Below are 26,882 nucleotides of genomic sequence, written 5' to 3'. Positions count from 1 at the left end.
CTCTCCCAGCTTAGGTGGGCTCATATTTAATGCAAGCTGTCTGAGGAAAGGCACTCAGCACCTTGCCAGGAGCCCCAGGGACACTTGTTCCAATGTATCTGTATTCAGTCCCTTCTGCTGTCACATGGGACTCATCCCTTCTGTTGTCACGTGGGACTCTCCCCTAGACTCCAGAAGAGGCTTCCCCATCTTACTCCCTCTGCAGCTCCCTTGAACTCACCTCACAGCCAGCCCTGCCTGCTCTTCCAGAAACACTTGTCCCATTCATTGTGCTGCTTGAAGGAAGCACCTGTTCTGGGCTTTTCTGGAGGTACTGAAAATACAACAAAGCCTGTCCTCAGGATGCATGCAGTCTAGTGGAAAACTGGCATAGACACAAGCAAATCAGCACACTGAAATGTGTATGCATTTGGAAGCCACTCTCAGAAGGTGACCTGGAGCTGCAAGTTGAGGATGAAAGGGAGCCAAGGGTGGTGGCTCATGCCCATAATCCCAACACTTTGTAGGGGCTGAGGCAGGAAGATCATTTGAGCCTAGGAGTTCAAGACCAGCCTGGGAAAGGTAGTGAGACTCTTTTTCTATTTTCAGAAAAACAAAAGGAGTCCAGGATGTAAAGAACTGAAAGAAAATGGTCCTGGGCAAAGGGAACAGCAAATCCAAAGGCCCAACAAGTCCAGTGGGAGGAAGCTTATCTTGTTGAAAAATGAGAACAGTTCAAGTTGCTGGAATCTAGAGAGCCAGGAGGGAGGGAGTGAGGATGAATGAGGATGGAGAACTGGTGGGGCAAATAAGGAAACATGGACATTTGAATGCAGTAGAAAACCATCGTGGAATTTTCCAGAGATGAGACATGGCCTGATGTACATCTTATAAAAACCACATTCGTGGCTTGTAGGGGCAGCACAAGCTTGGAAGCAGCGCCCCAGTGAGGAGAGGACTTGCATGGTCCCAGATAGAGGAGAAATGGCTTGGAGCAGGCTGGTGGCCATGGGGTTAGAAGAGACGAATTCTGGCCATATTCCAGAGGCATAGTGGAGAAACATGTTGGTCCAAGAGCAGATAAGGATTGGGGCATGGTGAGGGACAGGCAGGTCTCCATGCTCGCCACCTGGAATGCCACCCACATCGATTTCCCCTCATCTTTTGGGGTCCCACTGCAGCCCCATTTCCCCTGAGAGGCCTGCTGACCTCTACCCCCAGGCCGTTTCCTCTGCTTCCTCTTGGCACCCCCAGAGCCTGGCATAAGCAGGGCCTTACTCCTGTGGGAGGGTATCTGACCTGTCACCTCGGGTGGGCTGTGACCTCCTTCAGGATGGAGAACAAACACCACTGGGCCTAGCACAAGGCCCAGTGACTGGTAAGGAGCCAAAAGGGCTTGCTGTGTGGCCAGAGGACATAACCCTTGTAAGGGACACAGCCTGGGGCTGCACGGCGCTCTGCAGGTGTTAGCAAACACTGCTTCTCTGTGTGGGATAAGGTACTTTGCCCCAAGAAACTCAGAATTGGAGTCAGAAGTCAACCATTTTCAGATGTGACCTAGAAAACTGGCCACTGACCCCAGACCTCAGAGCTGTCAAATAGAAACAAGTCAGCAAAGGACTCCGAGAACCCAGCTGGAGCAACTTAGAGGGCACAAGGTGACCTGACCTCCACATGGTGAAGGTGAAATACACAGTGAGAAGATGTCTCCAATGCTGGAAGAACTCACTAAACCGAACGCAAGGGTAGTAACAAACATGAAGCCTCTCTCCGCACTGATGACTCTTGGAAAACACTGAAAATGATCTTTTCTGCACTAGGAAAAATGCTTCCCCGTGCGCCAAAAAGAAAAGGATGTGGTCAGAAAGGAAGCGGGCGGAGGGGAAAGTGGGAGGGGAGTATTTACAGGCTGCTTGGAGTCTGATATAAACAGTGCAGAATGAGGAAAATCCTAATTTTAACACTTAACTCTGTAATCATGGTTGCAAAGCATCTGAGAATCAGGACCTCTGCCAGAGCCAGGGCTGGAAATTGGTCTCAGGGGCCAGGTGGCTGCCCAGGTAACAGGGGCCTGGCCCTACACCATTCCCCACCTGCTCTGTGCCTCCTCTCTCTTCACTGTCCCATTATTTCCAGCTGCTCCTGTGGAGGGGTTGAGAGGAGAAAGTTGCTGCAAAGTGAGCAGTGACACGGAACATGAGACTCACATGACCGGGAGCACATTGCTCTCTGTCACATTAGATGGAGCTTTGGAAGCCTCAGTGTGCTCAGGGTGTGGTGCTCTCTTTAACTAAACTTTCCACATACCCACATAGTAGCACCTTAGGTTCCAGCCCTGAAGATGAAGAGAAAAGGCAGAATCCTCTTTTCCCACCCTCTAAGTGCAGTAAAGTTAACACAGTAGTCAGGATTCCTTTAAAGAGCAGACTGAACATAGTGGTTAGACCACAAACTCTCAGGACAGTGCCTGGCATTCAGGTTAAGTGTGAGCTATGATCAAGGTGATGTTATCAGAACTATTAATATACTCAGCCTTAGAACCAGAGCCTGTCTTGGAGATCCCCAGCTGGGCCTGTGTTAACCCTTCAGTTGATTAATTTTTGGAGACGTGGTGGTGGGTAGCTGAGGAGGAACCTGGGTGGCCAAAGAGAAGGCATTACGGGGAGCAAGAGGGGTCGTTTAGCAATTGTTCCAAAAATGTTTCAATATTTTAACAACTGGCATGGTCATAGCAGTGTGTATCAGCTAATCTCATCCATGACTTTTATTGTTTTTCAGAGCTTTTGGACTCTTAATTTTGTACCAGGGAGGCAGCATGAGAAAGCGTGTGTTTAGAATCAGACCTTGATTCTAATCACAGACCTGATTCTGAATCACAGCTCAGTTCTACCCCTCCCTAGCTGAAAGATCTTGAGCAGGTTCCCTACTGCATAGTGGAAAATAGAATGATGCCCACCTCATGCAATTGATGTACAAAGTACATGTGATTCTGGTTGTAAGGGTGCTTTGTGCATGTTATGGCTAAACAAGCATCAGTGAAACCACACATAACAAAAGGAAAATATTCCAGATTGGAACTGTCCTGGGTTCCAGAACTGTGCATCTAGATCTTCCAGCTCTGCCCATCCCTAACATTTGAGGCTTCAGAGTAAGGATACAAAGGTCTGGGTGCCATATTTCTCAATATTTATAAGTTATAGGTCAGACTAACAGAGGGCTGAATCAAGTAAGTTCTATCCTCCTACCTAGACAACTATACCTTTTATAAAAACCTGAAGGCTATGTTCAAATTTAGGATTCTTGGACTCCTCAAAGTTTTGTGCCAGAACCTAGCAGCATAGGAACAAGTGACCTTCAACCCCTAGCCCCACCCACTTCCCCTCCCACCTCTGGCTCTCTACCCTGTTGAAAGAGATGTTCCATCACACACATGCATGTGGGCACCCAACAAACACATGGTCCCAAACTCCATGCATACCCCCAACAAACAGCCACCCTCTGGCCACCCCTTGGGCCCAAAAGTGCATACACAGTGGACTGGACTGCCCTTGGAAAGACAGGACAGGGAAAAGGCCTGAATAGACTCTAGAGGCATGTTTAGGGGCGTGTGGGCTAGAAATGTTGAGATCCTAGGTACCCAGAGAGTGTTCTGGAAGGAGGGGCACATCCTTTCAGCCCCACAGACTTCTTACCCAGTGTGAAAGAGCATGGCCAGAAGATACCAGAGTGGGTCCCTTCAAAGGGTGAGGCCATCCAGACACAGTGGTTGATGCCTGTAATCCCAGCAACTCAGGGGGGCGGAGGCAGGAGGATCACTGGAGGCCAGGAAGTCAAGACCAGCCTGGGTAACATAGCAAAACTCCATCTCTTTTAAAATGGTTTAAAATTAGCTGGGCATGGTGGTGCATGCCTATAGTCCCAGCTACTCCAGAGGCTGAGGCGGGAGGATCGCTTGAGCCCAGGAGTTCAAGGCTGCAGTGAGCTATGATTGTGCCACTGTGCTCTAGCCTGGGTGACAGAGTGAGACCCTATCTCTAAAGAAAAAAAAAAAAAAAAAACATGTAAGGCCAGGCCAGGGCTCCTCTCACCTGGGTCTAAGGGTAGTACTGCCCCAGATTTCAAAGCCTTCCCTAGAAGCTCTCTAGACTTGAAACCATCAGTCTTCCATGTGTGGTTCCCCCTAACTCCTATCCCACACCGCATCAGGGGACATTAGTATCAGAGAGTCCCTGCACAACTGCCCACTCCCTGCCTCCAAGAATGTTGCTGCCAGCTTCTCTCCAGACTCCCCAATGACTGCAGGGCTTCAGGGGGAGCAAAGTGGGGTTCTCAGAGAGGTTGCTCTGCCCCTCAAAGGCAATGGGAGAATTTGTTGGGTCTGAGTGGAGTCTTGACCTAAACCCATGGACTCCTTATTTGAATGAAATGCTTAACATGATATTTGATTGAGATTTGCCTCTTTCTTCTAAAAATGGGATGCAGAAAGCATGAAGGTTGCAATAATCGATATTTTCATTATTAGGCCCATTGGCAAGTCCGTTAGCTGTGAGCTTTGGGTCAATGGCTGATTGTCTGAAGCAAAAACACTGTTTATCACAGTGAGGAGAAGGATTGTAGGAGAAGGAAGGGAATTAGATAATCACTCATGTTGACGTCTGGGCGCAGTGGCTCACGCCTGTAATCCCAGCACTTTGGGAGACCGAGGCAGGCGGATCACCAGGTCAGGAGATGAGACCATCCTGGCTAACATGGTGAAACCCCGTCTCTACTAAAATACAAAAATTAGTTGGGTGTGGTGGCACACGCCTGTAGTCCCAGCTACTCGGGAGCCTGAGGCAGGAGAATCGCTTGAATCCAAGAGGTGGAGGTTGCAGTGAGCCAAGATCGTGCCACTGCACTCCAGCCTGGAAACAGAGTGAGACTCCATATCAAAAAATATATATAATATATTTTTAATATAATATATATAAAATATATAAATATATAAAAATATATATATATAGAGAGAGAGATCATGTGTTGTAGTTTACAAAGCATTTCCTCCTACATCATCACTTCATTTGATTTCTGTAATAGTTCTGAGATGTAGGGAGACTTGGAGTTATTTTTCTTCCTGTTTTACACATGAAAGTATTTAGCTGTGCTAAGTACTTCCCATTCATTATCTTATTTAATTCTCACACCAAGTACATCAAGTAAGTATCATCTTTATTCCTTATTTCTTAGATGGGGAAACTGGTATGGAAAGTTCACACAACTGTAGCACTAGGTTTACAGGCCTAAGCAGTCTGGCTCCAGAATGCTGCTTTCAGCCATGATGCTGGACCAGCTCTCTACTTCATCTCTCTTCTCCCCTTTGTTGCCCACTTCTCCTTTTTTTCTTGTGCTTGTTAATTCCCTTGCAGAATGACTTCCACCAGCATATCTTTACTGCTGTCTTGAGAATTAACAAGTTGAATGGCTTTTTCTCTTCAATTTCTGTGACTTTTGACACTGCTGACTCCCTGAAATTCTTGACTTTGGAAATTAATTCTCCTTTTTTGCTGGCTATTCCTTTGCTTTTTATACTTTTCTTTGTCTCTGGCCATGTGACAGGTCTGTCATCTCAAAGAGCTCACCCAGCACCTGATCCTCTCCATGCAGATGGTTGCCAAATTTACATCCCTAGCCCTGACTTTCTTCTAAGCTCTGGACCCAACTTTGCAATAACTCACAGACACAGTGTCAGCCTATTTAGTCAATTCCACAAAGATAGTAGTGTCCAAATTGAAATTCATGGTCTCCACTCATCTTTCACTTCAGATCAATTTGATATTTATTCAACAAATAATTTTGAACTCCTTCTATTTTTCCAGCACTGTTCTAGGTACTGGAGATATAGCAGTGAATAAAATACATAAAATCCTTGCCTTCTTAGGGATAGTATTTGGAGAGTGGGATGAGGGGAGACAGACTGTTAGCAAAATAAGTGAGTTATAGTGTATTAGAAGGTACTATGGAGAAAAAATAAAGCAGAGATGGGGGATGGGGAGCACTGGGGCAGGAGGTTGCAATTTTAAATATGGTGGTTAGGAAAGATTGCAGTGAGAACATGGTATTGGAGCCAGGAATGAGGGAGGCAAGGGAGCGAGCCTTTCAGATATCCAAGGGAATATTGCTCCAGGTGAAATGAACAGTAAGTGCAAAGGCCCTCAGGTGGGAGTTTATTTGGCACGTTCAGTGAACAGCACAGAGGCCAGAATGCGCAAGAGGGAGAGAAAAGGAGATACAATCAGAGAGGAAATAGGGAACTGGATCATATAGGGCCACATAAGCCATTTTAAGTAGCTGAACTGTTCCTGAGTGCTTTAGGAGGCATGGAAATGTTTTGAGCAGGAAAGTGACACGATTTTACAAATATTTAACAAGATCACTGTGGCTGCCATGTTGACAATAGACCAGGGAAGCAAAGTTGAGTAATTAGCAAGGAGACCAGTTAGAAGGCCACTGCAGTAATCTAAGAGAGACAACTCTAGCTTGGACCGGTGTCATGGTGATGGGGGTAGTGGGAAGGAGTTGAATTCTAGATATATTTTGATCGCATCCACAGGATTTGCTGATAGGTAGCATGTGGAATGTGAGAGAGTGGCCAAGAGTGACTCCAAAGTTTTTGGCAAGTGGGCAGGTGAATATATGGATTTGGAGCTCAAGGGAGCAATCCAGCCTAGAGATACAAATTTGGAAGTTGTCACAGTGCAGATGGTACTTAAAATCATGAGACCAGATGAGATCACCAAGGAAATGCAAATAGATAGAAAAGAGAAGACCAAAGCCTAAGCCCTGGGGCCCTCCAATGTTAAAAGGTTGAAAGATGAGGCAGAACCAGCAAAGGACAATGAAAAAGAAATAATGAGATATAAAGAGAAACAAGATTAGTAAGTATGCATCATGTGCCAGACACCATCCTCCAGACAAAGGATACAAAGACAAATACGACCCTTTCCTCACCATCCTCATGCTCTAATGCAGGAGTCAGGTACTACACCTTGAAATACCATTGTGATCGGTTCAGGGATGGGTGTAAAATGTCAGGGACAGTGAGACCACAACCTTGTTACTTCTGTGAATGATTTACACACACACACACACACACACACACAGTCAGCCATACTTGCCTCTTCTGAGTGATTGTTTTTCTTTGTCTTCTTTTGTCTCTAACAGGCAATTGGTTACCAAACCTTGGAGAATCTACCTTTGTAATATTTCTTATATGTGACACCTGTCCATTTTCTCAGCCACCAGTCTAGATGAAGCCATCACTAAAGATCACGTGCAGTGTTGCAGAAGCTCCTAAACATCCTCGTTCCCTCCCTTTAGCCCTCTAATCCTACTTTTTTCATTACTCTTCCTTGCAGTTAACTCTCCTGAGCAAAAGTCTCACCACCTCTAGGATACAGCCCAAGTACCTAAATCCATTTTTGAAGGTGCTCCACAAACCGATAGTACCCTGCGCCCCAGCAGTGTCTTCACTCTTCCCAGTGTTCTCTGTTTCCTGGACACGCCACATCCATGCTTGATATCACACTTTAGCCTATGACGCAGTCTCCCACCTGGAATGCCTGTCTCTATTCCAAAGTGTTCATATCCCATTTCCTTCACAAAGCTTTTCCCCTGCTGTAGCCTGCATGGTTGTCGATGTCTCCGAATTGCTGTATCACTTGGCGTCTCTGACACTCATTTTTATATGTAGGTATATGATGGCATGAGTAGTCACTAAAATACATTCATATTCACTAATTCATTCAGCTTCATTTAAGTGTGCCTCCTCCTTTTAAGGATAAGCAACTTTCAGTGCAAGGCATGATACTATTGTAATAAATAGATTCTAAATGAATAGTAGATGTTAGATTTTTTTAAAGGTGAGTAAATATGTAAAGTATAAAACTGTAATAAAACATTTTGTTGCATACAAGTTCTACCAAGCTCCAGGAATATAGTCATGAAAATAATTCAAATAAAGTATTTATTCTTTTAATAAATATTGTTTTATGTGCCAGCAATGTGCAAGACACTAATTATTCAAAAATAAGTCTTAATTCCAAGCCTCAAGAAACCTATAATCTAATGGGAAAGACACATAAATCCTTATAATATAATCTGACACCTGTAGATGTAGATATATCTATGGGTACACGGAAGAGAAGGCTTCATGGAGGAGGTGATACATGTGGTGATTCTCAGAGGATGAGTAGTTCGATACAGTGGAAATTGAATAGGAGGAGGAACAGCATAGGCACAGGGCACAGCAGTGGAAGTGAGACGCATGGTGTGTGGGGATGGGGAGGCCAGATGATGGAGAGCCATGTATGTCCTGTTAAGGAACTTGAATTTTACCCTGTGGGTGATGCCAGCGATGTCCGTATAGAAAAGCCTTGGAAGGAGTTTATGTTTAGAAAGAGCATGATCAGATTTGCATGTTTGAACACTTGGGCAGCCTAAAAGATGGATTTGAGAGGGACCAGAGTTGGATGCAAAGAGACAAGTTATGCGCCATTACAGTAGACCAGGTAAGAGATGCTGAGGGCTTGGATTAAGTGAAGGCAGTAAGAGTTGGATGGGGAAAAGGAGATAAAGTCAAGCATCACTATGGGACAAAATTCACAGGATGCAGTGATACAGTCACTGTGGCAGCCTAGGGGAGGGTGTGGGAAGAGCCAAAGATGGCCCTTACTTCTGACCTGGAAGATTGGGTGAGCAGTGGGCCACCCCCTGCAGCACAGACAGGGGAAGACGGCTTGATTTATGGTGGAAATGATGAGTTCAGTTTGAGCCATATGGAGTTTGAAATGCCTCCGGCATTCCATTCAAAGTAATCCCCTTAAATGGTCATTGAGTGACTCAAATAGTGCTACTGTTCTTGGAACTTTTCAGAGACTTCTCAAAAAACCATGACCAAAGACATTTTATCAGCCACATAAACCAGTCATGCATTTTATAGACATAACTCTCTTTTTGGAAAAAAGAAGAAAAGAGAGAGAGAGAAAGGAAGGGAGGGAAGAAGGGAAGGTCACTGCCTTGGGGTGTACATTAGTATCTATTTTTCATAAAGGAAAAATTTGGTATTTTTCAAATCTAAAGCAGCTCCCTATTCACTAGACTTAAGTCATAATGAATTTTGGCTGTTTCCAAAATCAAACCATCCCTTAATGATGTAATCCTAATTCCCTAGGGCTATGGAGGAGAACATGCCTCTGACCTGAGGAATTCCCAAAAGCACAGTTGCAGAAGTAACAGCAGTGTGTTTGAAACTAAAGTGTAGCCTCCAATGTCACTATTCTCCAATGACTACATGTGGCCAGATGTGTTTGTTCTGATGTGATGATTAAGAAGTCTGTTTATATTTCTCTGTTCCAGAAACTCCTCCAAGAAAAAGGTCTTTTCCTTCCCTCCTGAGAGAGCCACAAGAGTGTGTCTTTATTGTATTATCTCTGTTTGTTTGTTTTGTTTTTCCCCCAAAAAACCTGGGACCAAACTAAGTTTTATGATTTGTCTTACAAGACTGACTTGCAGACCCTGGGCCCAAGTCTCTGTTCACACAGCTCTGGGCAGGAAGACAGGAGGCAAAAATATGAGAACTATAAAGACTCTATAGATAAAGTCACTGAATCTACTAGCAAGATAGCCAGTCCTGAAAAGGACTGTGTTGTAACAATATCAAAAGTTCATCCACTCAAAACCAAATTCCCCAGGCAATATGCCACAGTAAACCCAGTGTGTAGGGTGGGAGGGCAAGAACAGTCTGCCACTGCTGGGAATGCTTGCCCTCCAATTCTAAGGAGGAAATCAAAGGCCAGCAGGGACTGGTTACAACCAAAATGAAAAACAAGATTTAGGCAACACAGAAAATAGATGTATTGTGACTGAAGAATTGTCTTAGCCCTTTGCATGGGGGCATGAAACCAACTCCAGTATGGTTATTTCATGAACCCAATGAGCAGATTGGGTCTCTACCCAACTTCTGACCCACTCAAATAACATGTACTCCCTTTTGTACAGTAAGAAATGGCATAGAATTACCTGGGCGCTCCTACCCCCAGCTTCAAAAGCATATGTAGCAAAATGAGCTCTCTCTGACTTTCTGCATCAGGTCAGTTCCTTACTTAGTGTTTGCCAACCATGATACACTGCAATTATTCCCAGCAGTTACCAAGGGCATGACAAGAGAAAAGGCTCTTGCAGCTGTGGGCTTACCTCCTCCCCAGGCAGCCAAGCCCTCCCTTCACTTCAGGCTGGGGCTGACTGGCCTAGGAGGTACTATGAGGGGTCAGTAGGAGGCAGTAGTTAGTGTCTCCGTGTCCCCATGTGACAGTAAAGAATGCTGAGATGTTAATCAGCACCAGCTTGACAATGCAACTCCCTTTTAGACCACTTGTATAAAACCCTGCAGGATCTTCTGTCACTTCATAGGAGGAAGAACTTTATATCAGACAAGATGACTACTTCTTAGCTGATGAATAAAGCAGTCACATTTCTTTAATTATTAAATTCTAGTGCATTATTACCAAGCACCTTCCCTGGTCCCCGGAGTGAAAATATGAAGAATGCATAATCAGACTCTGCTGACTAGACTTCTGCCCTTATTGGGGTCCAGTCCAGTTCTCCGTGACTGGTCCTGGAGCTGCTAACTCATTGGACAGCCTGAGTCCTCTCTGCTCTGCTCTCTCCAGCACTGTGTAAGGGCACTTTGGGAGGCAGTATGATTTAGTGGTCAAAATCATGGACTTTGAAGTCAGGCAACTCCCAGCTTCACCTCTTGCCCTCTGTAGGACCTTTTTCATGTACCTTAACATCTTTAAGCCTCCCTCCCGTCATGTGTTAAATGGAAATAAAAATTTATTTATCTTGTGGAGTATTTTGAATATTAACTGAGATGATGTACTTAGCACAATGGTCGGAATAGAGTAACACTCAACATCAGCAATTATTATTAGCAACAGTCTACAGCAGTGGGCAGAGACACTGGTTCCTCCTTCTGTACAAGGTCAGAGGCAGCCAGGAGTAGGTAGGTGCTAAATGGCAAGTTTGCCAAACTAAACTATGAGGCTTCTAGGCTGAACTGGAAGGCAATGGGAGGGCAGTGCATTAGAGTTTATGCCAACCTGTAGAACAACTTTCACTTTCAGGTGGTTTTCCAGAAGATGACCATTATTTCCTCATGTTATGATTTTCTGTGCCTAAGTGATGAATTGGTTGATGCCTAGGATTTAAACAACCCTCTTTGTTGAGTAGAAATTCTATTACTGTGATTTCGTAAGAAATTAATATAACCTTTAATTTTGCTTCCTTTTGCCCTTCTTTCCACCAGATACTGCCTTCCAAGTACATCGAATTTCAACCATTGTTTCTTCCCAAAAAACAAATCTTACACTCATATTTCCAAGAAAGTGGTTCTTGTAATGGAATTCCTCTAAATTGCTGACTACTATCATTTAACTAGTTGATGTCTCTCTGTGGTCTCACAACTGCCTCTTTGAGCTTCCTGTTCTCAACTGGGTCAGCCATGGTTGTGTTTAACTTGTTTTGGCATGGCTTTGTTATTTTTATTTTGGTTTGTTCTCGTTTAATCCTGAAACAGCACAGCATAGAACTTTTTGACCTGAATTCCCCTGTGAACTTCTCATTTTGCCCAAGTTGACTATGTTAGTAAGCAGTGAGCACCTCTCCAGCTTTTGAAAAATTCATTCAGCCTCTTCTTTTCTTGTGCATGTCTTCTGCTTTGCCAGGTCAAGCTGGGAACTGCCTGACTTGAGGGAAGGGAGAGTAAAAGCCATCAGTGACTCAGATGGGGTGAGCTACCCTTGGTACGGGAACACCACAGAAACTGTGACCCTGGTTGGCCCCACCAACAAGATCTCCAGGTTCTCCGTCAGCATGAATGACAACTTCTACCCCAGTGTGACATGGGCAGTGCCTGTGAGCGACAGCAATGTGCCCCTGCTCACAAGAATCAAGAGAGACCAAAGTTTCACGACCTGGCTGGTGGCCATGAACACTACCACAAAGGAGAAGATCATTCTGCAGACCATCAAGTGGAGGATGAGGGTGGACATTGAGGTGGACCCTCTTCAGCTCTTGGGGCAGCGGGCCCGGCTGGTGGGCAGGACTCAGCAGGAGCAGCCCCGGATCCTGAGCCGGATGGAACCCATCCCCCCTAACGCACTAGTGAAACCCAATGCCAATGATGCCCAGGTCCTCATGTGGAGGCCCAAGCGGGGGCCACCTCTGGTTGTGATCCCTCCTAAGTAGAAGCAGACTGGCCTGATTGTGTGTGGATCACATGCCTCTGAGACATGCAGTGAGGGTGCCAGGGGTGGCAGGAGCCAAACTGAGTTTCTGAGCCAAAGCAGACCTCTTGGTTTGCCAGCCTTTGCAGCCACTTTTGAAGAGTAGGGCTGCTCCTTGGGTGGTAGAACCATAATCCTTAGGAAAAATCCCTTCCTCTTAGGAATAAAAAAATCACTGATTTGACAGACTTGCTGTGATTACCATGCAAGTAGCCATATTTTGGAGCTGACCAGGATGATTCTTTTATCTGAACTATTGACCATTTCTTTCCTGTGAGATGCAGGGGATGGAAACAAAATTAAACAGTGCCTGTGGCAAATGCTGCTTCCCAACCAATAAGAAGTAGGAGTGAAAACATCCACACCAGGTGGTCATAAGGCAGACTCCTGCAGTCTGACTGGAGGGTGCTGGGGAAAAGGGTGGTGAAAGAATGGGTGATGGGGAGAGGAAGAATAAGGTTTTATTACACATTAATACCTCTGCATTTATTACTTGATCATCAGATCGACACACACTGGAATGAATGAACACTTAGAAAACTAGACAAATATTGATATTTGCTCCTTTCTGAGGGAGAAAGCCTCCTTGGAACTGTCCAAGGTGCTGATGTGAACTAACGGAAACACTTCATTAGTTCCATCTACCCACCTCTTTCCAAAAACATTGCTTATTCGGAGTATTTTTAATCACAGTATTTGGCTTTGTAATTCCTGTATTCTGCAGTAGTTAGGATATTTGGGGCTCTGTCCATGTTTTAGTGAAATCCTAACTGTGATGTTGTTTACAGCTGCTTATTCTGTTCCCATGATTAGCCCTAAATTTATATTTAAAAAATTATAAGCCATGAATCCATGTAAGATTTCAAGAACATTTCAGCAAATAAGAACAGTATTTTCATTCTATTTCTTTTGAGTTTTTGAATGATCTGAACACATAGAATGGACACATGTATGCACAGACACATGCACACATGCACACATGAAGGATGCATATAGCATAATTACTAGCATATTTGCCACCAGTGCCTACATATCTACCTGTAGCCTTTGTATGTACATACACTGTATGTTTATATATATATTTATTTTAGCTCTGTTTCACAGAAGCTCAAACTTGAGCATTTGTGAGAAACTATTTCTTAAGGCTTAACTTTAGAGCCCTTTAAAGAAAATCTAAGCTACTCATATTAAGTAAGCCTGTATTGCTAAGATTTAACCAGTAAAGATGAGAGGCCAGGTTTACTTTAATCAGGCCAATATAAAACTTGTTTTTGAGGGTTTCCAGTCTTTGCTGTGAGGATTTTTGCAGTTCTAGCTTGAATCACCCTTCCTCCCCTCCCCCACTCCAAAAAAAGAACTTTTCCCTTTATTCTCAGTAATTCAACCATATATATGGTTGTATATATATTTGCTTGTTCACCACCCCCTCCATGCAAACTAATTATAAAATTTTCACATTGTCATTGTAGATTTAATAAGTAGACACTGCTAACTTAATTTCAGAGGGAGAAAGTTGAAGTTCAAGGCAGTTTTACAATCTCGTGATTGGCTCCAAAGAGCTGTCTTCTACTAGAGTTTGTGGATAGAGAATAAAAAGCAGGAGGGTTTATTACTTTTATTAAAAATTCAATTTAGTGTAATTTATTTCAGATTCTAGTCCCAGGGGATGGTACTTATTTACGTAAGAGTGCTAACAGATCTGCTCCAAATTATGTAGTGTTAACCTCACACCCCAGCCATCAACTATTCTGTTATAGATTAGTTATTGATGGCAAGTTATTTATAACAGCACGTTAATAATACATCAGTGGCTCGCAGAGGACCTGGAGACATTCATTTAGAAATAATTCAGCTGTTACATTTGAAATTCTCTGTCCCTTCCCATGTTTCCTTGTTTTATTGGGAAAGGCAGCCCCCAAGAGCTCCATGGCTAAAACACAAAGCAGCTTATTTTCCATGCTGACATCACAGGCCGCAATCTCTCCCCCAGACTGAATTAGACTCTACCCCTGTGGGATTCTGGGGAGTGGATACTGATCCTAGAATCTAATCCGTGTGGCCCAACTTGACGAAAACCTGATATTTTAAACTCCAAAGTTGTAACAACAGATTAATGAGAATTTACATTACAAAATGCTATGGAAGAGTTATGTTTTCAAATTCCCCTAGTGCATTAAAATACTATATGACTTACACAACTATATTTACAAATAACTTTTTCAGAAGCATATCTGTATTTCTAAAGCAAGGTGTAGCATGTTTAGCTAGACTTGTTTCCCGTGAAAAATCACACTTTTTCAGAGTTTTAAATGAACCCCACAGCAGTTTTCTGGGAAATTGTGTAATGACAAAATGAAAAAAAAAATGGGAAAGTGCTTATGAAAGTTAAAAGCATCATATACATTGTGATTATTGTTATTGATACCATTGTGAACTCTACAGTTGTGTCTCTCAGCTCTGAAGTCAGCCTGGCAGAACGCTCTATTGCCCTGTGGCCAATTATTTTCAAGTTACTGTTGTTTTACAAGGAAATGACCCCTTTTCTTCCTGTGATTTGTAGGTCATTATCTTTCAGCTTAGTCAGGATATTGCCAAATGAAAGTCTGTCATACAAGAGAGAATTAACCTTGAAATCTCTGTTGAGGTCACCTCTGCCCTCCCATCCAGTCCTCCTTCCCCTCAAAGTGCCTGGGCCTGACGCCAGATGCCATCAGTTTAAAGGGGCTCATTTAGTGCCTTAAGTTTTAGTTGGGTGGTCTCAGGACTTAGACACACACAACACATGGCTTCTTGGTGGCAAAAGAGTTTTGAATTCCATAGGAAAAAGCATTTCATCAGGTCTTAAGTTTTCTTAATCAAGTCCTTTGAGATCTTTTAGTCCATGATCTCGAAGGAAATTGAGGCCTCATTAAATTAGGTCATCTATTCAGAATCGTATACCTAGCCAGCTGAAGAGCCAAAAGAAGGCCCCATCTCCCAAATTTCATCTGACAACATGGTCACACTTAGCAAGGACCCACAGCCTCTTGTCTGCAACCAAAACATTATCATCATCCCTAATCCATTCACCCACAAATCAATGAGTCTAAAAACTAGAGACAATTGGATCCATCCTTTAAAGAACAAGAGAAAATCCCTGTTACTATTATGTAAAAGAAAATTTGAATGTTGCAGATTCCCTTTATCTGTGACGGCTGTTTTGAGGTTGAACCCTTAATCTGGGCCCTTGACTGCATGCACTTGACATTCCTCGGTCATTGCTGTAGCCCACATACCTAGCCAGAAGAAGAGCCAAGCACATCTCCTGAATCTCATCTCACATGAGATGGGGGCACATGAGAAAGTTGGAGGCTAGTCCCCTACCCACCTCCCATTCCATGGACCTTTGTGCAACTCCCTCTCTCCTGGTGCTGGAATGACATCTCGTAGGTCAGAATCATGTGCTAAGCAGCAATTCTGATCAGTAAAATAAAAGAACTATGATTTATAGAGTGTTTTTACAGAAGTCTTCCACATGCATTTTCTCATCCCCAGTCTTATGAGTGTGATACTCTTAAGGAGTATTATTATCCCCATTTTCAGATAATAAATTGAGACCAAAGAGGTTAAGTGACATATCCATGAGTACACAAACAAAATGTCAGGAGCCAGGATTCAAATGGGGCCTTTTGGCTCCAACTTCCATGCCCTTCCATTATCCTTTTCTGCTTCTCCTGTTCATCCCTGCCTAGAGGGCACAAAAGAAAAGGAAGGAAAGGAGAAAGCTGGTCACTTTCATCTATACAGTCATGTAGTCTCTCCCAATCTATTAAATGGATATGCTAAACATATGAGAACAAACACTGCTTTCTTATGTAAAGAAACCCTTTGGGAGGTTATCCCAGAAAATAATGCCTGACAGGGGCTGCAGTGTGGGTGAGCTAGCTGTCACTCAGCAGCTCTTAGCAGAGTACTGGTAATTGGAGTAGGAAATCTGCTCTCCTGGTCTCAGAATCCCTTAAGCACCACAAGGCCAAAAAGGGGAAGGAAAGCATGCATCCTGCAACTAGGTCCCAGCTGAACAAGGCCCTGCCACCCGCCGTCCCTCAACATGGCAGGAGCAGCCTTTGGGGTGTGAGCAGTGGAAACAATGGCTTTCCAAGCCCTGGTTGGCACATTGAACATGCTTGTTAGAACTGAGGGCACAATTAAACATTGCAAGAGCCAGCTCCCAACTGAGTTGCAAGGAAAGATGTAAACACACACACACACCCACCACACTCACATACTCTTCAAACTGAAAAGAAAATTAATCAAAAACCCAATGAATGCCTGAACTCTATAATTAAGCCTAAATGATCTTTAGATAGAAAGGGAGCTGAGTGAGCAAGCTCTGTGCACACAGATATTTTTACCCCAGAGTCTTACTGCCATTAATTTCTTTTGAGATCTTGAGTACATCTGGTTCCAGTTTCCCTGGTAGGACATCTGCCTATGGAAGACCATCAGAAGAGTTGCCAGTTCAGTGGCCAGAGGACAGTCAAGGTTATTTGGTCATTCCAAACACTTTCACAGGAAGGCATCTGGGGAGATGGAGCGTCATCCCCATCCCCCACCCAGGTCAGCGGTGCACCTGCCCATGACAGAGCCCATCACCAACCTTAGGGTCCTAAAATTCCCTTTATGTATAAGTGCTTTATGGTTTTTTATAAAGAGTTTTTCATTCCTTTGTGTAGAATGAAAGGCATCTCTGTTCTAGATGGAAAGTCAGTATTGGCCTGATCTGTCATTGTTATTAATAGTAACAACACTCCCATCTGATTAGTATGTTACAGTTTACATAGTACAGCACAAATATTTTGCCATTTTATCCTCAACAATCCTGTAATATTTTGGCATTATGTCACCACTTTATAATGAAAAATTTGAAGCATAAAGCTCAAGTGACTTGTCCAAGGTGACACTAATTTAGTGGTACCCTAAGAACTTGAGCCCTCTACACACAGATATTTTTACCCCAGACCTTTACTCCATTCTCACAGAACATTCTCTCCCTGGTTAAATGCAGGCACCCTCCTCCGCTTGTCCAGCCACTACTGTTCCTCAGGCAGGGCTGACTAGGAAAGAGTTCCCTAATTGATCTCTTGTAATTTAACCAGACAGAATAAGCTCTACTGAGGAGTCAGGGTTCAGGTGGCCCAGGCTGTGCCTTCAAGTGGTTTCTCTCCTATCCCACATTAGAAGGGAGGCCTACTTGGGTGCTCTGAGGTGCTCTGAGGTAGGAGGCCAGAACCTGGGACATCAGCATGACTTGAGATCTTGGAGGTCCTGCTGGTAGCTGAACTTGAACAAATCATTTAACTTTTCTGAGCCTTGGCTTCCTTCTCTGTTAACTGAGATATTAATACAGCCCACCCAACATCACAATCAGAAAGACAAAGTGGGAGAATGTCTGAAAATACTCCAAATTGCCTGATGTGCTGCCTCATGTAAGATACTAAGACTTGAGTAGAATCACAGGGCCTGAAACTGATGGCAGGCCCTCTGGCCTCATCTACTTGGAAGCCCAAAACCATCTCAGGAGAACCCGCTCTTCCTGCCAAGTGAGGCCTGGACCCTGCGGAGAGTGGGCCCCATTTCCCCCAGCCACCTTGCTTGTTCAGGGAGGCCTGAACCCTGGTGGTCAAGGAAAGAAAGATTTTTGCATAGCACTCCGGGAAGCAGCTCTAGAAAGAATGTGTAGCTGGAACTCCAAGAGGCCTTTTGGAAAGGAAAGGAGGCTGGAATGTCAAATCTAGGCCAGACTTGAAATCCCAGCCCAATTTGCATAGTTTAAACCTAGAGAAGCCAGCCAGGAACAGCTGCATTCTTCCGGTTATGGGCTCAGACAAGAGATAGAGGAAAATATATGTATATATTCAAAGTTTTATCTGGGTCTCTACACAGTTTTTGATGTCCCAGATCTTGGCTGGGCCCCCACAGTTTAACGGTGTTATTTCACATTTGGCCATGTGGGTGCAAATAAAATGAAGAAATACTTCTTTGTATCCTATAGCCCCCAGGCTGTCTCACCACACTGGAGGCATATATGATGATGACCTCTCTCTCTCTGCACCTGCCCAAGGCAGCCCCATTCCCCATGGCCCCACATGGACCAGCCACACTGCCTCAGGGCTGCTTCCCAAGGGCTCCCTGTCCTAATACCCCAAACTGTGCCTCTCCCAGCTGGGCCTAGGAATGGCCCCCAAGAGAACCTAACCAACTCTTCTTCCCAGGACAAATGTGAAGCCAGGCCTCTGGGCAGCAGGCCATGTGGCCAAGCATAGGAGCCCCTCCTCTGCCTCCAGGCCCACATTTGTCCTTGGCTAACCCAGAAAACAGGTTGATCTTCAAAACAGCTGAGTGCTGGGTCAGAAATGCCCGGGAGAAGGGAAAACATTAGAATTACAGCAATGATGGGAGAGGCCAGAGACACAGAGCACAACCCAGTGCCACACGGACCTCACTGGGGACTGTGAGAAATACAGCCAGTGCCATGAAGTATTTGGATAGTGAGATCGCTGAGCCTAGGGCTATTCTCAGGCTGGCTGAGGGCCAGTATTACTAGGAACAGAGAGGAAATATAAAGGAGGAGAGATTGTTTGCTTCATGCCAGTCCTGGGACTGGGTGAGCCAAGCAGGCACTAGGATCCAGGATATTTTTATTTTATTATTATTTTTTCACAGAGCTGGAGTCTTGCTATATTGCCCAGGCTGGTCTCATAAGATCCTGTATTTAAGAAGGCACTCTCAGGCCGTGCCCAGGCCTGAGAGTAAGACCCTTCCTAAATACTGGATCCTGCACTCACCTGCCCCTGTGCAAGCAAGCCTCATTCAGTGTTTACCCTAGGCACCTGGCTTACCTCCCCCAGTCCCAGCCCTGCTTCATGCCCACCTCCAACTCACTGCTCTCTTCACAAGAAGATCGAGCAGGAAGGATGTTGTGGGATCCCTCTGAATACTTGTTCTGTCAACAAGTCTGTAGTGAGTGTCTCCTATGTGTCAGGCTAAACAGAGTCCTGTCCTCAGGGAGACAATGCCAACAGGAAGCTTTGGGAGCCACTTATTTTCCCCCTTGGGCTCACCCATCAGAGGGGAGCCCAGAACCTACAGAAATGCCTGCTTAGTTCTCTCTATCCAGTGCATCAGCCAGTGTGCCTGTGAGGAGATGTTGCCTTCCTGGCCCAGGGGCTCCATGAGGATGGGTGAGGTTGACAGGGCAGGACTTCTGTCGAGCACTTAGAGCTCTTCCAAGGAAAGGCCCTGGGAAAAACCTACAGCCACGTCAGTACGTGCACAGACACTGGGGATGAAAGAAACAGGTGGTTATCTCTCCATCTGCTCTTGTCCCTTCACCCCACCCTTCAAACCAATTAGAATATTCCACACAGACGTGATCCAATGAAATGTTAATTGGAAAAATAACAGGAAAGATAATACATGCACTTCAGGCTGAGAACTATTTCATTAAACTGGGCTTTGAAAGCAAGACAGCCAATTAAATTATTTCCCACTTCACTCCCTCACGTACCAGAAACTATGGAAAGCTATTACTTCTAATTAATTAGGAAAGAAAGAAAGACTCTGCACATGCATATCAGATGAGCAGGGACTGAGAGGCTGCCCCACCCACCTCTTTGAGAAGGCACACGCACACGCATCAGGGAACTAAAGACTCATCTGTCTCACCTAAAAAATTTCCTAAGTCTTCTGAAATAGCAAGAAAGCATCTGTTCCCAGGAGCCACTCACAAAATCAAACAAAGGAAAACGCCTTCTTCAGGCACGTTCATCAGAAGGGAAATAGGGCATTTATTGTGAAAGAATAAGCAGCTTTAAACTCAGTTGGATTCCAAAGCTTCTGCAGCTTGACCTGATCCTGTCTTTTTCTCTTCAGTAGAATTAGATCTCTCCAAGCCCGCTCTCTGTATCAAACACAGTGTTCGTTGGCACAGGGTGGTGTCAGGGACCAGGAGACCTGAGACCCCGAGGCCTGATTTTGGCTTGATGGTGGTCTGATGCAGGCCATCTTTGGGATCTTCGCTTTTCCGTCTGTGAAATGGGAAGAAGGCCAATCTCAGTGCCATATTCACCCTCAAAGTTTTTAGGCTTGTGAGAGCACATTTGACAGAGAGCCCTGAGCCTCTGTGCCTTGCCTTAGAGAAAACTGATAGAATCCAAACATGCATTTAAAATATTTTCTGCAGAAAAATTATCCTAACCCAGAGACACCCTTATTGTATAATAAGTATAACCGAAATAATATAGTGAAATAATGATGACATAAAGCAGTCATTGTGGTGATGTGACTGGCACACAGGCATCTCTCCAGTATGGTTCAGGAGAAATAGGCAGACTCAGGGTGTCTCAAGGCCTCTGCACACGTGCAGCCACATTGTGCCCTACTCATTCCCCTCTGTTCCTGTTGTGTCTGTCATTCTGTGTCACACAAGGTATTGAGAGCTGTCAAAGCCTAGCACAGTCAGTGCCTCTGACCAATTCTAACCAATCTCATTGCAGGAAGGGGAAGTGGCACCAAAGAGCATGGCAGCTGTTCCACAGCACAGGGAATACAGAGGAACACTTTCTAGAATGGCTTCTAGGCTGTTAAGTCCCCAATTATACATGTAATGGCATTGTCTTCTAGGCTGTTAAGTCCCCAATTATATATGCAATGGCGTTGTCTACTGACTTCAAACAATTGGAACAAGTTTTTTTTAACCATCTATGTAAGAATTTGAAATTTGGTTTTTTTCTAAAATTGAAACCATGCATACAATCTGAAAAGGCAACATGTTAATTAATTTATAATCATAAAAAATTGTCTCATTATAGCAGTACATCCCTGTAAGCAAACCGAGCATGTCAAAAATTCAAAGATACCAAACAGAAGAATGATCAAGAAAAAAAAGAGAAGGATGCCTGATGCTTGGCTTTACGCTAGAGCAACTCTCTTCATATATTCAAGACTGCTTTTTTCTAATTTTAAAACTTTAGTTCACCCACTTTGTTATGACCACAACTATTACATGACAACTTCGGGTTGAATAACTGAATAACTTCAGTTTTCTCTAATGTTGCATATTCAAGAAGTAAGTTTTATCTCTTACTTATCTCTTTACCAGTGATTTGGACTCTGGAATAAAACTAAGTTTAGCTCAGTCATGGTGTGACCCCCTTGCACAGGAATATTGGGTAAGCTACAGCTCTGGTCACTCAATGATTCTTGCAAGTCCCTTTGTGCTTTGGATGCTAAAAAACAATGCCATGGGGGATCTCAACTTCCTCCCCATTTCCGTGGATTGCTTAGCAGTGCCTTGCTAACAGGTTATACATATAAATGACCTGTAATCCTTTAATATTATTTTATTTTTAATCTTTTTAAAATAACCATATGAAAGTTATAGATTCTCTTTATAGAGAAGTGCATATGAAAATAAATAACAAAAATGTTGCATAAAATTTCAGGGTCATCTCCCCTTGAAATCTATTAATGGAGCCCAGATCATGACCATCTGCTTTTAGGGAATTAATTTGATCACTGTCTTAACGCCCACTTTATTTACATGTTTCCGTGTCCACATACAGGTCTCCTAGTAGGACAAGGAAAGCCCAGCAAGCACAACCACATGGCAGAGACTGAGAAGGAGGAAGTGAGCAATGGCTGGCGGCTCCAGAAGCTGAATCCCTGGACAGCTGATTTCCCATTAAAACGTGTACCATCCTGCCTACCTCCTCGCCTTCCTCCCATCCCATGACCAGTTCCTCCTACCCACCCTCCACGAGCCATGCGGCACTTGCCCTGGGCTGACGGGGCTGCCTGCTTGGCCCATGGGGAGCTGTGTTGAAGTGGGAGTTGTGCCTGCTGTATCTTTTTGTGTGTGGAAAGATGGGGTTCATTCAGATCCCAAGTCCTTTCACCAACCCTCAAAGCGAAGCCTCTCGGAGATGAAAAGCTGGTCAGCCTGGGACTTTAAATACCTAACGTGGCCCAGCCTTGGTTCCCAAACCCTGCCTTCCCTCCTTTTGCTTTTGGGTGGGAAACGGGGGATTTGTATCTCCCTTCCTCCTCCCTCTCCATGTGGGTGACCTCTCTAGGTTTCTCTAAGTTCTCTGACCCTCGGAGAGCCAGGGCCAAGGCAGTCATCTTGTTCCCCCTTCCACGGCCAGGCTAGGTGCCTTCAGGTGACCAGGGGCAGAGTGTAAGTCACCAGGATCAGTGGGGTGAGGGGAAAACCACCTTAAGAGGGCAAAACTGGTGTGCATTGGTTTATTTATTGGTTTATTTATTGGCTTGCTTACTAATGTATTTATTTATATTTATTATACAACACAAAATCCATTTCCATTTTTTAAACATCAGCCCCAGAATTTGTCTTCCTGGGCCCATAGAGCACAGTGAATTATTTCTCTTTGAAGCTTCAGAATAGAGAGGGAAATTTTTCTCCCTACGCCCAAACACCTCCACCTCAGCCACGTTTTCAACCAGACATGGGATTAGAAATCACCAGCTAACAAGGCTGTAAAGTCACACAAATCAGCAGAGGCTTGACTGTCCAGACAGCTCTCAGAATCCGGCCTCCACCCCAACCACCTTGCACCAATCCTCTCATTCTCCTTTACTCGGGTGGGGATTGACCAGCCACCTTCAGCCTAACAGTGCAGAACAAAACTTCTCATTCTGCTTTGATGTAGTATTCTAACATCAGATGCACATTAGCATCATCTAAAGGCTTAAAAAATATTCAGGCCTGGTCCCTTGCCCAAACCAATTACAGCATGGAAGGGTAGATCCTGGGCATTGGAGTTTTGTAAGTTACCCAGATGACTCTAATGTGAAAATAGGGTTGGAAAGTTCTAGTATCACCTCTCCCTTGCCCCTCCCCACCCAGACTCTTTCTTCTTTACTTCCCAGGCTTTTTCTGGAGTCCTATTCCCGTTCCTCCAGCCCCTTCTCCTCACTGAACCTTCCCCCCATCAGCACAGCCAACGATAGCAGATCCCTGGAGAGGGGCAGGTCCCATGAGTGGTACTCTGAGGCTGGTTCCTGCATCTAGCCTGGGGGCTGCTCCCAAACAGTTTCCAGCTTTTCTAGGAGCAGAAACCTATCCCCTGCAAGATTCTTTGTTCACCGGCACCTTCTCCAGGTTCCCAAACTCCAAAAGTTTAAAGGGCACTTTGGCGACATTTCTGTCTCCAAGCCCCAATCTTGGTGGTGTGGCCCATGTAAGTCTTAAAACCCAAGCCTTGGCCATTTCTGCAGAGCCAACTGAGTTGAATGAGGGTCTACTGTTAACAGAGAAAGGGGTCACAGTGCTCCCCCAGCAAGTCCATTTTCCAGCAACCAACCTTCTCAGCTGTCTAGGATTTGGACGCACAACGCAGCAGCCACTGTGCATTCAAGTCCTAGATGGCTGAGAAGAGGCATCTCATCCTTCACATCTACAAGATCTCCACTGCTGAGTATGAGTAAATGTGTGTGTGTGTGTATACACGTACGTGTGCACACACTATCTGCATATAAACCATCTAGATATATAGAGATGCCAGACTTCACTTTACATGTGATTACATTTTACATGAAAACAATTGAGGGCTTCCGTTGTCTTTCACTTGATGGAGTTTCACTGTACTATGTTCATGACGGGCCCCAGTGAATTCCATTTCAGGTATATACACAGAATGTGTAATATATACAAACTGTTAGACACACTACACACACACAGAAAGCCTAGGGAAACCTGTGATGTGGGTAAGTTCATTTCGCCATCCCATCTCCTCCACCTAAGTAATTTCCTGGGGCAAGCATGGTTTCACACGCTCCCCTCAGCTGCCCAGCCATTCCCTCTCCAGCATCCCATACCACCAAGCCGCCTTTCCCCATCAGTCCAAATGTCCCTGCCCTCTGTCCCATCTCTCAGGGTCCTACTCTCTGATAGGTGACAGTTCAGTCAGTGGGTGCTAAAGAGTCGAGTGTTACCCTTCCCAGGTGACATTTATGTTTTATTAGGGGCTACAGATAATGCCTTAATCAGAAAGAGTGGCTGTAATGGTGGGAATTTCAGGCACAGAAGTGGGCCAGTAAGGGAGATTCTTTTATATCAGGAGGGCATTTTAGAGCCCCCAAGTCATACCTGTCTGTAAGTGCAGCCCTTCGTAAGTGCATGAGCACAAGCAAGCACACTATCTACGTTATACCCTCCATAATTTTGAGATACCTTCCTTGCATTGGCCCTATCTTTAAAAATGAAAAAAAAAAAAAAAAAAAAAAAAAAACAGGGAACTAGCTAAATTAATTTAGATCTCACTGGGAAACGTAGCCTATTTTTTCACCGGCTGCCAGCCATCTGGCCCACCCCACCCTGTTCAATTTCCCTTCTGCTCTTTCTCTTTTCAGCTACGACCGACTGTATCAGTTAATTTACTTCTACGTGTCCTCCCTGCTCTCTCCTTACCCTGCTCCCCTACACTATGTATTTCCTTCCTTTACCGTTTCCTCCTTGGAACTGTGCTGTGTTTCGTTGTCCTAGAGGACAGAAGAGCAGGTTAAGGCATGAGCATGTGTGTATCACTTTGAAGAAAGAGAAACCAGGTATTCTGCTACAGTTTGGAGAAAAACCCAGCGAAGGAAGAGATGAAAGCTGGCTCTGCAGAGTGCCTTAAAAATGACTTTAATTAGGAAATTCTGAGTTGTCGGTCTTCAGATGTTACATAAACTCAAACAGATGTTGCATTTCACTTCTCTGGGATTAAAAAAAAGTTAAATACAGTGTGTATTCAACAACAACAACAAAATATGTTTTCTCTTTAATTTGGTCCTCAAAGATGCAGTGCCTGGTTTTCTACAAAACCTGGGGATGGCCCCAGGAACAAGAAAGCTCTGGAACATACAGAGGGCAGATGCAGGAATCCTGCCCAGCTAGGAAAGCTCTGGCAGGCTAAGGCACAATTCTGCCACTAAATTTGGTCCAAAAGACAATTCTAAGATGAGGAAAAGCATGGACAACTGTAAGGGAAAGAAAAGGATCCTCGCCTTTCTCCCTAATGACACGCTTTGGGCTTAGTCTTTTGGGGCTGCTATAACCAAATATCGTAAGTTGGGTGGCCTATAAACAACAGAAAGGTATTTCTCACTGTTCTGGAAGCTGGGAAGTCCATGATCAAGACTCTGGCAGATTCGATGACTGGTGAAGCCCTGCTTTCTGGTTCATACTTGGCACCTTCCAGCTGTGCCCTCACATGGTACAAAGGACAAATGAGCTTCCTTGTGCCTCTCTTACAAGAGCTCTGTCCTCATGACCTCATCACCTCCCAAAAGCCCCCCCGCAATACTATCACCACGGAGGTTAGGATTTCAAATTACAAATTTGTGGGGGATACAGATATTGGAACATAGCACTCTTTTCATCTATGATTCAGTGCTATGAAATTGGGAGAAAGAACATTCTAGAACCAGAGGATAAAGTTTGCCCATCCATCTCTTTCCTACTACCATTTCTTCGTGGAACACCCGTGACCAGATTCTGCTTTGCTGTTGCTAAATTATTTTACTTTAGCTTAATGTTTGCCACCTAGGATCTGATCAAAACAGGTCATCTTAAAGTCTGAGTTCCTGAAGGCAGTTAGGTTTCTGGAATGTTGCCTTCTCTCCGTGAGTGTTGGCATCTGTAAATGGTCAGACTTATCCAGGCAAGAGTGTGAACTGCATGGTTGGAAGACAGGTCTTCAGGTGTACTTGGATTCTGAAAACTGTGGAGGTTGACAGGACTGAAGACCCAGCCTATCAGAGCCCTCCTCCTGTCCCTCCCCACCACCTGCACTCTTGACCTTTCCACAAGATATATGACCCTTCTGTGGGGTCGACAGTTTTAAGAGGGCTGAGAGTCACTAATTCACATTCATTCATTCATATTCTCTCTCTCCCCGCTCCCCGCCACCTGCCCCCCCCAACACACACACACACACCAGTCAAAAGAAGGAGAGCAAGGAGACCCAGATATTGAAATAAAAAGTGATAAATAGTGGTTATCACTCCTGGAAAAAAAGATTTAAGAAAAGAGCCTCTGTCATGCATGTCATGGGGTGAGGGAGTGTTTTTAAATATACGTATGTCCAACCTAACCTAAGATAACCCTCTACCCTCACCAGGTCACCTGAGCAGCACGTGCTCAACTCTGGAGCAAGCAGCTTTGCAGATACATTTTAGAAAAGGGATTCCTGCATCTTCTCTATCAGAATGCATGATCTCTGGAAAGAACAATTGGCACTTTTTTCTTAGTTCATTCATTTCAAGAAATAAATAAGGAACTGGAAATTGCTGAACACACTGCAGTATGTATGTGTGTATATATACAGCACAAACGTATGAGTGAGGGTTGGTAGAATATAGTGACAGTTGAGGCAAACTGAAAATACAAGTGGTATTTCTTTCTCACTTAAAAAAAAACTGTAAGTTCCATGTTAACTTGGAAAAGGGAACAGGGATGTGTTTGATTTTTTGAAAACCAAATTGTCATATATTTAAAGAAGTCACTTGGGGGAGTAAAGACAATATTCAAACAAA

General features: G+C 44.4%; 1 protein-coding gene across 3 annotated transcripts in view; it reads left to right on the top strand.

Annotated features, from left to right (window-relative positions):
• The window catches only part of LOC105492970 (family with sequence similarity 78 member B), a 101,730-nt gene extending 76,616 nt beyond the window's left edge, over positions 1-25,114 (top strand). For 2 of the 3 annotated variants that reach the window (XM_011760361.3, XM_071074937.1), the window contains one exon: positions 11,742-12,486. In XM_011760361.3, the coding sequence (XP_011758663.1) occupies positions 11,742-12,264 (523 nt within the window). In that variant the 3' untranslated portion in view covers positions 12,265-12,486. Of the gene's footprint in view, positions 1-11,741; positions 12,487-21,907 lie in introns of those variants that run through there. The other variant, XM_024796356.2, reaches the window with a different exon arrangement.
• Positions 25,115-26,882: the final 1,768 nt, after the last annotated feature.

Source organism: Macaca nemestrina, chromosome 1 (assembly GCF_043159975.1).
Source record: "Macaca nemestrina isolate mMacNem1 chromosome 1, mMacNem.hap1, whole genome shotgun sequence".
In the NCBI taxonomy this organism is placed as follows: Eukaryota; Metazoa; Chordata; class Mammalia; order Primates; family Cercopithecidae; genus Macaca; species Macaca nemestrina.
Note: the sequence above shows the minus strand (reverse complement) of the source record. Positions and strands in the feature narration are given on the sequence as shown.